Raw genomic sequence first — 12,884 nt, 5'->3', positions numbered from 1 at the left:
CATTAAAAGACTTGCACAAATCTTTTTATTCCTCATATAACCTGCAGTGGTCTCCATGAACACTGGTGCTTGATTTACAGAGTAGATTTTATTACCGAACTTCAAGCTCTTTGTTAGGGATAAATCATAGAGACTGTAACTGCAAAAGATGTTTAATGATTTTTAAAGTCTCTCAAAGAGAAAAAGTTAAGAGTATAAAACACTCTTATTAGATATTATATTAATTAAGAGCTACTTTGCTAAAAGCCATAAGTAAACAAAATAGTTAGGAATTATGGCACGTGCCTTTCTAGAGTCACCACCACATTCTAAGAGGTTAATGATCATAAATAGAAGTTAAATTAGTTACAAATGGCAAGGAAGAAAATATACATTGGGTTTTTTTCTGGCCTATGAAAGTGAGACAGCAAGTCACATGGACCAGTATAGCATACCTGCAAGATTCGAGTTTTCCTGGCAGGTATAGGCTCAGTTGTGGAGATAGCTGACATGTTACGGCCCATTAACTCTCAAACAGAGGGTGGAAGAGTGGGCTGGGGTTCAGAATCCCTGTGGGGACTATCCAAGCTTCTTTTCTGCAGGTTTCCCTCTGTCCTCTCCCAAGGTCTTGACACATCTTAGGACAGCAATCTTCAGACAGGAAGTACTACGGACAACTTTCTGAATTATTTAGGGAATGCAAGGGACTTTAAATGAACCAATCACTTTCCAGAACTTTTTGAAGATGGATCCTCCTAGGAACCTAACTTTTCTGCCAACATCATCTCCATTGTACTTCATAAGACAAAGGCAAACTTCTCATCCAAACTGAACCTAGCTTTGGTACACTGCTCTCGGGCATAAACATGTTTCCTTTGTTCTATGTATCAAACAAAGGAAACATGTTTATAATACTAGTAGCTAGCTATGCAAGAAAGTGAACAACTCTCATAGCTAGGTATAAAACTCTCAGTTCCTTAAACAAATGGAACAAACTGTGCTGTCACTGGCCGATTATTTAAAATAATTTTGATGATTTACTACTAAGTTTTTTGATATATAATGCAAAGGAGTTGGTGGTAGGCTAAATGATAGATACCCACATCTTAATCCCTGGAACCTTCAAACGTTACCTTAAACAATAAAAAAACAAAACAAAAGTTTGCACATATAATTGATTTAAGGATCTTGAAGGAAAGAGATTACCCTGGGTTATGCTGCATAAACCCTAAATGCTACTATTCTTATAAGACAGCGACAGTGCGCCTGAGAGTGCACATGGAAAGCGAGAACACGGTGTGACTGTGGAGACAGAGAGTAGAGCGATACAGCCGTAAGCCAGGCCATGCCAGCAGCCGCAAGAAGCTAGACGAGACAAGAGATGAAGCCTCTTCGTGAACCTCCAGAAGAAGTTCATCCCTGAAGATACCTTGAATCCAACCCACTGATTCTGATTTCAGACTTCTGGCCTCCAGAATGGTAAGGGAATAAACTTCGGTTGTTTTAAGCCACCAAGTTTATGCTAATTTGTCACAGTAGCCAAGGGAAACTAATATAAAACTCTAAGAATCAAATGGCACTGTCCTAACAAACTCCTTCCTTTCTCATCTACCTATTGTGGGAATATCTGTAAAAATAAGAAAAGGGAGACAAAACTGTTGTTGAATTCTGTCCCATTCTAGCAGGAAAATGGAAATAGTTTATGAGTTTTTAAAAGGTTTGAGAGGAAAAGCCTCTACAAGTTCACAATACAGAGATGCATTTCCAACTGAAAATAAGACTATTTTTTATGTTTATGACTTTCAAATGTGAAGGAATTATTTATTTCTTTAAGAAAAATTTAGGGTATATACTCGCATAAAGTGAAACACCACTGTGGGTATTTCCCATGGCTGTGCTATAATTAATGCAAAATGTAGCCCACATTACAGCATATTTTACTAACCTCTCAAAAGTTTTCTTTGTGCTGTTGCTGCTACTGCTAAGTCACTTCAGTCATCTGACTCTGTGTGACCCCATAGACGGCAGCCCACCAGGCTCCCCCATCCCTGGGATTCTCCAGGCAAGAACACTAAAAATTATTATGCAATGTATCTTTCCATCAACTTAGATTCTATGGTTTAGCTCCCAAATTTCCATAGATCATTATGGAAACAATGAGAGGTGGTAAATTTGTAATACTTCTATCTTAATTTCTATTCTTATTTTTTATTCTTATTATTTCTATTCTAGTGCTACTTCATTTTTCTCAATCATCACCAACAAAAATTAAAAACAAAGAAAAGGATGATTCATAACTGTCCTCTGTCTTTCCATAAGTGAAGCAAACCTTTGCCATATGATCAAAATTATAAAGGACAGAAAAGCAATGATATGACCATGATTTTGTGTCCTTACCTAGACCTACATGAGGCAGGTGCTCAAAAAGGGTCCAGCTGTGGTCATCAATGTAATGATTCTTCAGGATCAACAGCTGGCAAACATCTCGGGCAGTTATGTCACTGGGTACCTCTAAAGCTCTGCTGGTTTCATCTTCACTGTATACTTTAATTACCTGTGTATGTAGAAAAAAAAAGAGCTAGAATAGTCTGTTTAAAATATCATTCTAATAAGTCATTGAACTTATTGGTTGAGTTAATTACAAATTCCTCATACAGTCTATTTTACATCTAATTTTCTTATATATGGAGGAAATGGTGCCCATCCAAGACTTGTTTATAACATGTCAAAGTCACTCTGTCTGACCACTTCCAATCTGTTAAGTGTGTAAACTTCAGGCCATTCAATGATCGTTCAATGTCATTTTCCACTACTTTGATCTACTAAAATGCTATTCACCTCTTATCAACATTTAAAATTGTCCATTCCATATTTTAATCTGTAAATAATTTAAGTAACACAGGTGATTTATTCTCAGATATACACAAGTTGTAACAGCAGCAAAGATTTCTCTATTTCAGCTTATAGGAACTTTGGCAAAGACTGGCTAGAGGCTCACAAAATCCTTTTTTCCTTTTCTTCCTTGCAAGTAGTTGTGTCCACAGGATTGAGATTTGGTCAATAGGATGTAAGTACATGCAATGTGACACTTCCAGGCCTAATCCCTACAGCTGTCCCACATACTGTCCCCCATTCTCTTACACCACCTGCTCACTGAATGGAGATGATGACAAAGTCCTAAAGAGGAGAGCAGAGCTATGGAACAGAAGGAGGCTTTGTCTCTAAATGACCACATAAAAGGTGCTCAACTAGTAATGCCTGCAAGGAACTTTGACAAGAACAAGAAATTAACTTTTACTGCTAACTTATTGTGATTTTGTATTTATCTATTACAGCAGTTTATGTCACCCCCAAAACATACAGAATCAGAGAAAGTTTCATGTACAGCACTCCCTTCAACATTTACCAAGTTGTGCTATGTGCTAGAATTTCCACTATTAACTATCGTATGTCATATATAAATTAAATTATTGATGATGAACTAAATACCTATGAAAATAGTATAGTAAGAGCAATGCACACAAATGTCCGGAAGTTATAAGAAAATTCAATATAAGAAACATTCTTGTTATAAAAATGTTGACATTTAAACATTTTTAGCAATTTAAATAAATGAAAATTAAAATGATATATCAATTCTCTCCTATTGATTATTTTTCTAATTACATAAAATGACTGGAATGAAATAGTTACTCTTTTACAATGACAGTGTTATAAATTGGTAAAACTATTTTTTACATCTATTGGAAAGTCTCAAAGCATTAGAGAGGCTATTTCTTTAACTTAGTAATTTCACTTAGGCAAACTATCTCAGTAAGTCTGTCCTAAATGTGGTGAAAATAGCTGTAGATATGTCCTGCAAAGCATTATGTATGTTCTATCAACCTAAATATTCCACAATAAAAGAGGTAAACAATAGTACTTTCACAAAATGGAATATTATAAGGTACTTAAAAATGTTATTCAAGAAAATGACATAAGAACTTTAAAAAAATTCTTAAAATAAAATAAGGACACTAAAGTATAATTTATGCACAGTCTTATTGGCTGGATTGGCTACAGGCACTGACTCCTCATTGAACTGCATTCCAATTGGCTTTTAGAGAACCACTGCCTAGGGAGGCAGTGCCATCAGTCTCTGTGATGCTGGCAGCTCTCCCTTCAGCTCAGAGACAGAGTAGGGGAGCTGCTGAAACTTGCTCGTCACAGTTGACTGTTAAACATTCAGGAACTTGGCCAGCCAGGCATCCTGAAATCAGCCATGGTGGGAGAATGTATACTCAAGAATACGGCAAATGCCACAAATAGGTCTTTTTTAAAGAAAAATTTTTTTAGAGCCGGTTTACCACTGCATGATTGCCTCAGCTCCACAGAGAATATATTATCTAGATGGATCAATCAACGCCCAGAGTTTCCCTGGCAACAATGACTATTTCAGAGATGGGGACATGACCTAATCAGAGCTGATCAGGGCCAATCTGGACATCATAAAGTGGGCATTCTTTTCCACTGGGCAGGGGTAGGTGTGGCTGCTACGGTTCACAAAGAGAAAGACTGTGGAAAAAATAGGGTCCCACATGGAATAAATCACACCAAGAGATGAAAAGAGTCCTGAGAATAACCCTGCGCCCTTGGACCAAGGAACTTTTGAAGTTTTGTGTTTTAATCATATGTGTGCTATGAGGATGTACACTTCTAGTGGTAATATCCATCTACTTATCCCCCTTGTTCTAGCCATAGACCTTCTCTAACTCCTCCATACTGCTAGAGGAATAAACTTTCTAATAGCCGATCATATCAGGTCATTCAGGGGCTCTTCACTGTCCTAACCCAAGCAGTTCATTGTGCAAAGTCCCCATGCAAAGTGCACATCCTCTGCTAAGTGTTCTCATATAAGGCTCGCTTCCTAGGTGGTTCACTGGTAAAGAATACACCTGTCAATGCAGAAGACATAGGAAACGTGAGCTCAGTTCCTTGATCAGGAAGATCTCCTGGAGAAGGAAATGGCAACCCACTCCAAAAATCCCATGGACAGAGGAGCCTAGAGGGCTACAGTCCATGGGGTCACAAAGAGTTGAACACAACTGAGTGACTGGGCATGCCCATGTATATCAGCGAAAGAGTTGGCTGTTGCCCTCAGAGAGCTGAAGCACAGTGGGGAAAGCAGTATCCAAAACAAAATAATAACCAGAAAGTAGGACATAAAAATGCAGTATGTTACTCAGTCATCAAATGGGAATTAGGAGAAACCCAAAAGACATCCCTGGGAAAGTGATATTCAGGCGAAGACCTGAAGAAGGAGTGGGCAGTAACTAGGCAAAAAGAGAGTCAGAGCATTTCAGGATAAGAGAAGTGAAGTCATACAAAGCCCCCGGGACAAGAAGAAACTTGGCAGGTCCAACGATTAAGAGAATCAGGGGTGGCAACAGTAGCAAACAGAGAGGACAGTCCTAAGGAAACAAGTCGTAAACACGATGGTCGTAAGAGGGCTGTAAGACCCTAAGTTCAGAACTGACTTAAGAATCACTGAGCTTACAGGTGGTAAACAAACTTGTGGACATGGATAAATCAGACAAGGGAGAAAAGGAAGAAGCATGAGGGAAAAAAAGAATCTAGGTCTGAACCCTGAGAAATTCCAGTATGTAATGGTGAGTTAGGTAGGCTGCAGTCCATGGGGTCGCTAGGAGTCAGAGAGGACTGAGCGGCTTCACTTTCACTTTTCACTTTCACACATTGGAGAAGGAAATGGCAACCCACTCCAGTGTCCTTGCCTGGAGAATCCCAGGGACGGGGAAGCCTGGTGGGCTGCCGTCTATGGGGTTGCACAGAGTCGGACACGACTGAAGCGACTTAGCAGCAGCAGAGTCAAGAAAAGTCTGAAAGATGAAGTGAAATAGAGAACCAGGGAAGTGGGGCCCCAGGGAATAAAGCCCAAACTCTAGCACACACACAGCCTGCATGTGCGTGCTTGGTTGTTCAGTCACGTCTGACTCTGCAACCCCATAGACTGCAGCCCGCCAAGCTCCTCTATCCATGAATTCTCCAGGAAAGAATATTAAAGTGGGTTGCCATTTCCTTCTCCAGGGGATCTTCCCGACCCAGGGATCAAATCCGCATCTCTTGCACTGGCAGGCAGATTCTTTACCACTGAACCACCTGGGAAGCCCCTCATAGCATGCGTACCCCCAGCAAATCAGCCTATGGAACAGGTCACTCTGACCTTAGACAAATATGATATATATTTGCTACTTCTTCTATTTGTTCATGAGGTATCCTCTACTTGAAATCTTTGCTCCAACCACCAACAACATGCTTTATTTGGCAAATTCCTACTTATCATTTGGCTACAATGTCCATAGCACTTCCTCCAGAAAGTCTTCCTTGACTGCCCGTGGCTTTGTAATGTGCCCCTTTCAGTGCTCTTATTTTATAATTTTCTATTTGAATATCTTTCTCTTCAACTGTACTAGTAAGCTCCTTTAAGGAAAATCTCTATTTACTTGCCATTTGACATGATATCCCAGGGACTGAGCCCAAGTAAATGTATGGCTTAATAAAGATCTTTGGAACAAATGAACTTTGTACCCGTGTAAAATGTTTTGCACATAATACTCAATGCATATTTGTATATTTTAATTTAGAAAAATTTTTCTGTTGCAAAAGTATAAATTGATCAAATTTTAGTGCTCAGGAAATTAAAATTTTTCTATTTTTCTTATAAATAATCCTAGGTAAGAACTGACAATATTGCCATCAGCTGACAGTTCTGAGTTTTGAAGTTACTGAGGCAGCTATAAGGTCATTTTATATCAGAAAAACTAAGAAATAAAAATCTGGAGACACTGCCAAAATCAGATGCGAGTGTCTGAGCCCTCAATTCTATTCCTTCACTTTAGGGTTAATATGTGTGGCTCACTAAGATCCCAAGATCTATTTGGAATCTCAGTGTTTCCTGTGATTGCAGCTGGGTAGGCTGTTGTTCTTACGTCTGCATCTTCAGTGCCTTCAGACAAATCTCAGTGTCACACAATTGCTGAGGTGCCAAGAGATGCCGTCCACCGTGATGCTGCGGCCAAGCACTGGTGGGAGCATTTGCCAAAAGCAATGTGAAGATGACCAGTCCTGAGAGGAGAAGATCTGCCTTGGGGCTGCTCCTTCATGAGAAACAATGATAAGCCACCATTTCAGTACCCTCAGAGGCCACTGCCCACTCCATGCCAGGAAACAAGGGCTTGGGACTGAGCTGGTGGCCACTGGACAGGTTCCCTGAACTTCCTGACTACTTCTATGCTTTCTTACAGTAAACTCCCATCACGTAGGATAACGGAAGCATGCCTCTTACTTTTTATGCTCTATTGTTTATATCAGAGGAACTACGAAATGAAAATCTGGAGATATTCTGAAATCTAAGCCAAATTCAAGAAGAGAACAAGAACAGAGCAAGAGGTAAATGTTGGGGAAAAGGAAAACGACATCTAACCAACCAAGAAATGCCATTAATCTCTTCAGTTGATGTTGCTACAAATTTTTAAAAAAATAAAGTTGCTAAGAATTGAGACACATAAATTTAGAAGGATAAGGCTAATTTAAATTTCTGGAATAAGTGCATGTACTCATTTTTTAAATAAATAACACTTGCTAGGAGAAAAACTCAATATTTTTGCTTGAACTTCATTTCAAATCCTTCTTAAAAAAATAGTTCCATTTAATGCTGACATTTGTTCAAAATACACATTTATCCACGAATGATAAAATTACATTTTTGGTTGATATTCCACAGTCCCTGTCATCTCTCAGATCTATTCAGTACGTATGAAAATCTCCTTATACTACCAATGGAGAGGCTTTGTTAAAATGTCTCATTTTTGTTTCTACTTATTCTCCTTGAAATATATGAAAAGGGGAAAGAGAATCTAACCCTTAACTCTTTAGTAGGTTGAATATGCCCCTTGTCAATATTATTACTACACTAAACTTTCCTATTTAAGAAAAATATCAAGTCATAAGTGAAACTACATGACTACTACAGATTTAAACTAAGGTACAAACTTTTGTGATCATACAAAAACCAAATAGCAGGGTTGCTCTTAAGAATCATTAGAGCAAAACAGTGCTATCCTATTTAAATCCTCCACATACTGAAAGATAAAAACAGAGAGATATGGAGATCATATAATCATGCTATTTAATAAAGGGATATTGTACATTTCCAATTGAGTGAGTGAGTGAAAGTCGCTCAATCGTGTCCAACTCTTTACGACCCCATAGACTATACAGTCCATGGAATTCTCCAGGCCAGAATACTGGAGTAGCTAGCCGTTCCCTTCTCCAGGGGATCTTCCCAACCCAGGGATCGAACCCAGGACTCCCGCATTGCAGGCAGATTCTTTACCAGCTGAGCTATCAGGGAAGCCCATGCAGTGGCCCAAATCCTCAACTTTCTATATAAAGTAAAAAAAAAAAAAGGGGGGGTGGTAAAAAGAAGTCATATCAATTGATCCATGAGATCATTTTCAATTGTATATTAAGAAGAAATTCTCCTGGAACCCTAAAGAAGAACAGGAACTGTCTTTGTCTCATCAATGAGCAGACACTTGATTAGCAAGAAGACAAGCATTGTTAAGATCTGTCTACAACATCCCACCAAGATGAACACAGACAGCTCCGGAGGACAGCCAACAATGTACACACAGGCTGTGTTGAGGAAGCCCTCAAGTGTCACTGTAATCTTGAAAGAGCAGCCTTGGCCTTTAGAGTGATTTACAGTTTAAACTGCTCTGGGAGCACGTGGCATCCAGCAATGAAAACGTAATATAAAGACCCAGTAGCCCCTGCAAGAGGACATGCTGGCATGTGGATGGAGCAGATCTCTGTTTTGGCTGACATCCTTATCACGGCAGTTTATATACTTTACACCCCAACTCCCCTAGACTGGCCCTTCATAAAAAAAAAAAAGTGGAGGCAAGAGATTAAAAAATTAACATAACTCATTTCGACAGCGGTAGACACAACAATGTTCAAATTTACAAAGACAGCAAGAAATGGTTAACTTCAGAAAAGAAATCTGAAAGCCTAGGGACTAAAAGAGACGAACGACTTAAAATATAAGACAAAGGCTATTGCCGAAAAGCAGGGACTGTAGTTGAAAGTCAGTCTGATATATACTGCTTTGCCCTCAAAGCACACAGAGTAGTCATCTGTTATTTTCCCCGGAAATTCTGATTCTTAGAGCAGATTATGTGCGAAGCCTCAGGAAAGCCCTGGGCAGAGGCTAAGCAGTCAGCCTTTCTCCTCCTTCCAGAAGACTCAAGAAAGTGATGGAACAGGATGGCTAGTTCCTTTCCCAACTGGATTCATCCTAGAATATGGGGAAAAAACTCAGGATTGTCATCTGGGCATTTGGCAATACCACAGAGCAGAAAGGGGCACTGGACCCATTGGTAAGTAACTAGCTACTTGATAACCTTCCCCCATTTATTGCTTTTTTCTTCAGAGAAAAGAAGAAAAGATGATAATCACTCAGCAGGTAAAAAAAAAGCACAGACTAAGCATAACTACATGAGCAAGAATCTACAGGATGAAGCAAGAAACCTTTTTAAAAAAAGAAAAGAAGAATGAGCAAAAGAGAAGGAAAAAGACCATTGGATATGGCCATTTTCTGTGTCAAAGTTTCTATTTTGGGAAAAAAATTAAATTTGATTTTTAGATTAAGTACCCTTAAATTGGAGAAGGAAATGGCAACCCATTCCAGTACTCTTGCCTGGAAAATCCCACAGATGGAGGAGCCTGGTAGGTTACAGTCCATGAAGTCGCAAAGAGTCGGACATGACTGAGCGACTTCACTTCACCCTTAAATACCACATGTAATATTTAATTAAATATAAGTTAAACACTATCATTTAAATACCAAGATCTTACTAGAATGAAAATTACCTAACTTTTCAAAAGAAAGATAAATGCATTTATTGTACCTATTAATTATATATGTTTATATATAATCATGTTTATATGTGTTTATATATATGTTTATATATAATTAATAAAAAATAAGGAACAAGGTAAAGTCCATAGAAATTTGATTTCAACTAGGTCCCAAAGTAAAGCTTATTTCTACTGCTCTTTAAAATTTTATCGTCCAAGGAAAGCCAGATTATAAAGATATCTTTTAATGCTTCAGATTTTTTTCTCCATTATTTTTAACAGATAGGCAATGTACCTAAAACAGTGAAATAGTTTTATATAGAGGTCAGAGTAGCCCTGGATTTTTACATTCTTCTAAATAAGGAACGCAACGTCCTAAGATAAGAAGAGACAGATATTTTGAATTAAGCAACTCAGTGCGTTCCCTTGAAGGAAATGGCAAATAATATATTCATTCTTGCTTTTTCCAAACCTCTAGCAAAACATTATATTTAAAAACAAAGACTGTTCCAAAAGATCCTAACAGTTCAAGAAAAGCTGTTGCTTCCTTATTGCTACCCTTCATATTTTGCTAGCTGTCAAATATTTATTAAGAACAAAACAGTACATAGTTTGGAGAAATCAGATAGTAGGGACTTAAATTCTTGTCATTAGACGAGACATTCAGCAACATATTTTATTTGAGCATGAGCATTACATGTTCAATTAGCTATCAGATATTCACTCAAAACAGAGACTGTCACCAATATCAGAATTACAAGAAGTGACTGACATAAACGGGTCCATTTCGTACTCCGGTGGCCCCTTTCAGTTTTATTCCCTATGAGCCTTCCCTTATTCTCTACCTCTGATCATATGTTTCTCAGTTTCTTTAAACAGCCACGCCCCTTCCTGACATGGGGCCTTTGCACCTTTTACTACCACTGCCTAAAACACTGTGCCTCCACCTTCTGCTTCTCCTCCCTCAGATAAACCATCCATTCTGTGGGGAAGTTTTCAGTGCTCCTCCCAGCCCTTTGTTTCATGTATGCATACGTGCAACTATGTGATTACTATCCATCAGCTTCCACTACTCAGCATGCTGCATGACACCGGGGATGACGTCAATACGTGATTCCCACAATGTTCCTCCAGCAGTCAGCACAGCGCCTAGCACAGGGAAAACACTCCTTTAGCGATGACTGATACCATCATCAACGGCTCTGTAGGAGACAATACTAGGGATTCCAAAACAGTAGCTTGGAAACCTCACAGGGTTTAAAAACTTCTAGGGAAGGAAGGGCCCACATGAGACCAAAGAGAAAACACAGGCGAAGTTTTCAAGAAATCGGCAGACTCAACAAAGGTGGATGAGATGACATCTCTAGGACTTTGTGAGAATTTGAAAAAAAAATAAAGACCATATGTGTGGAACAAATATCATGAGCAAAAATACTTGGACTGAATAGGCAAAAACTATGCATGAGACAGGAGACGGAAGACTCAGGTGAGACGACAGAGACCGAGTTCCCAGGCCTATGGAAGAAGTATCTTGGCCCAGCACTGCTGGACACTGGTTTCCATCAGTGCGAACTAGCGAGGAGGGCACCCTAAGAGTGGATCCTTTTAATATACACAGATGACAAACTACCTTTTTTTCAATGGCTGGAAATAGATAATTAAGTTTTTAAAAGACAGTTTTACTAGAATAAGATTATCAAGTGGTAAGAGAATGATAAATAACCACATGGTGATCTAATCATTTGGGAACAAGTTCAGTTACAAGTAACAGAAAAATCTATTTGGCTTATTAACCAAATAAAAGTTTTGATTTTTTTTTTCTTTTTCTCACATTTGAAAACAGAGGTGGACAGCTCAGGGTCTGATGAGGCCGTTCCATCAAGTAACTATGGATCCAGGCTCTTTAAATGTCAGCTCACAATCCCTCAAGGTCACAAGGTGGATCATCCCCACACCACTTCTGTAAAAATCCTCAACTAGCAGGAACATTAGAGTGCGTGCCGGGATAAAGAGATAAACTAACTCAGAGTCAAAGCATCTGTGTGGCTGGGGATCCATACAGAGCTTCTGGGCATTTCATATGAATTCAGAAAGCCAGGATGAAGTTTTTGCTGTATGAATTCATTTCCCGTCTAGCATCAGGGCCTGAGGCCCAGTGTGGCCTCACTACTGGAAATGTCCCAAGCCTGGCATGGCAGGGGAGTTAGCACTGCCCCACCTGACAATCTGGATCGGTGACACTGGAGAATCATGCCATGTCTAGGCTTCCAACCAAGAGAAGAAAGTGTGTCTGCAGGCAAAGAGGGGCCCAGAAACTCTCCTTCAAGCCCCTTTGCTCTTCTCTGTTTTTGATCCCTTCTGCTCTCCTTCTCAGGCCAAGATCCAGGCAGAGTGCTCATTCCTCAGACTTTCTCCCTCAAGGATAGCAAAAAAGACCCTAACTCAAGTGGGTGTCCAATTTTATAAAGCAAGATATCAGAAGCCCTTTCAGTGTGCTCTGTTATGTGGTAGGAAAAAGGGCAAAAGAAACAGCTCCAATTTCATTATAAAAGAAAGTAAACATTAAAATTAAGTCTAAAAATATCCCAAACTGTGAACACACACATATACATATGAATATATTCATGTTATTTTAGGACCTAAATCCAACACAAATAATAAAGAGGGTCAAAGCATAAATCCCACTCTAATGTTCCCAGTAACTTCATCAAAGGAGTGTTCTCTGAAGCCTCAGTGTTTTTAAAACTCATGTAATTCCTGTGATGATGCCAGTGCTGACTAATTCATCTTTGAAGTGAAAAAAAAAAAAAAAAAACCTTCACAAGTGCTAATGCTTATTCATATTTAAAGCAGAAAACCACTGGTCATGCTTATGTTGGACACAATGTTATTCCAGTATCTCATTTCAGTTTTTCAGCAGTCGTTTGTTCCCAGAATAACCATAAGACATGCCTAAGCAAAAAAGTTAATAACTGTTTCTCACA

General features: G+C 39.0%; 1 protein-coding gene across 5 annotated transcripts in view; it reads right to left on the bottom strand.

Annotated features, from left to right (window-relative positions):
• The window catches only part of GRB14 (growth factor receptor bound protein 14), a 126,292-nt gene that overhangs the window by 45,433 nt on the left and 67,975 nt on the right, over positions 1-12,884 (bottom strand). For all 5 annotated transcript variants that reach the window (XM_069574314.1, XM_069574315.1, XM_069574316.1 and 2 more), the window contains one exon: positions 2,377-2,533. In XM_069574314.1, the coding sequence (XP_069430415.1) occupies positions 2,377-2,533 (157 nt within the window). The remainder of the gene's footprint in view (positions 1-2,376; positions 2,534-12,884) is intronic.

This window comes from Ovis canadensis, chromosome 2, assembly GCF_042477335.2.
Source record: "Ovis canadensis isolate MfBH-ARS-UI-01 breed Bighorn chromosome 2, ARS-UI_OviCan_v2, whole genome shotgun sequence".
In the NCBI taxonomy this organism is placed as follows: Eukaryota; Metazoa; Chordata; class Mammalia; order Artiodactyla; family Bovidae; genus Ovis; species Ovis canadensis.
The sequence above is the reverse complement of the archived record's forward strand: the minus strand, read 5'-3'. Positions and strand labels throughout refer to the sequence as shown.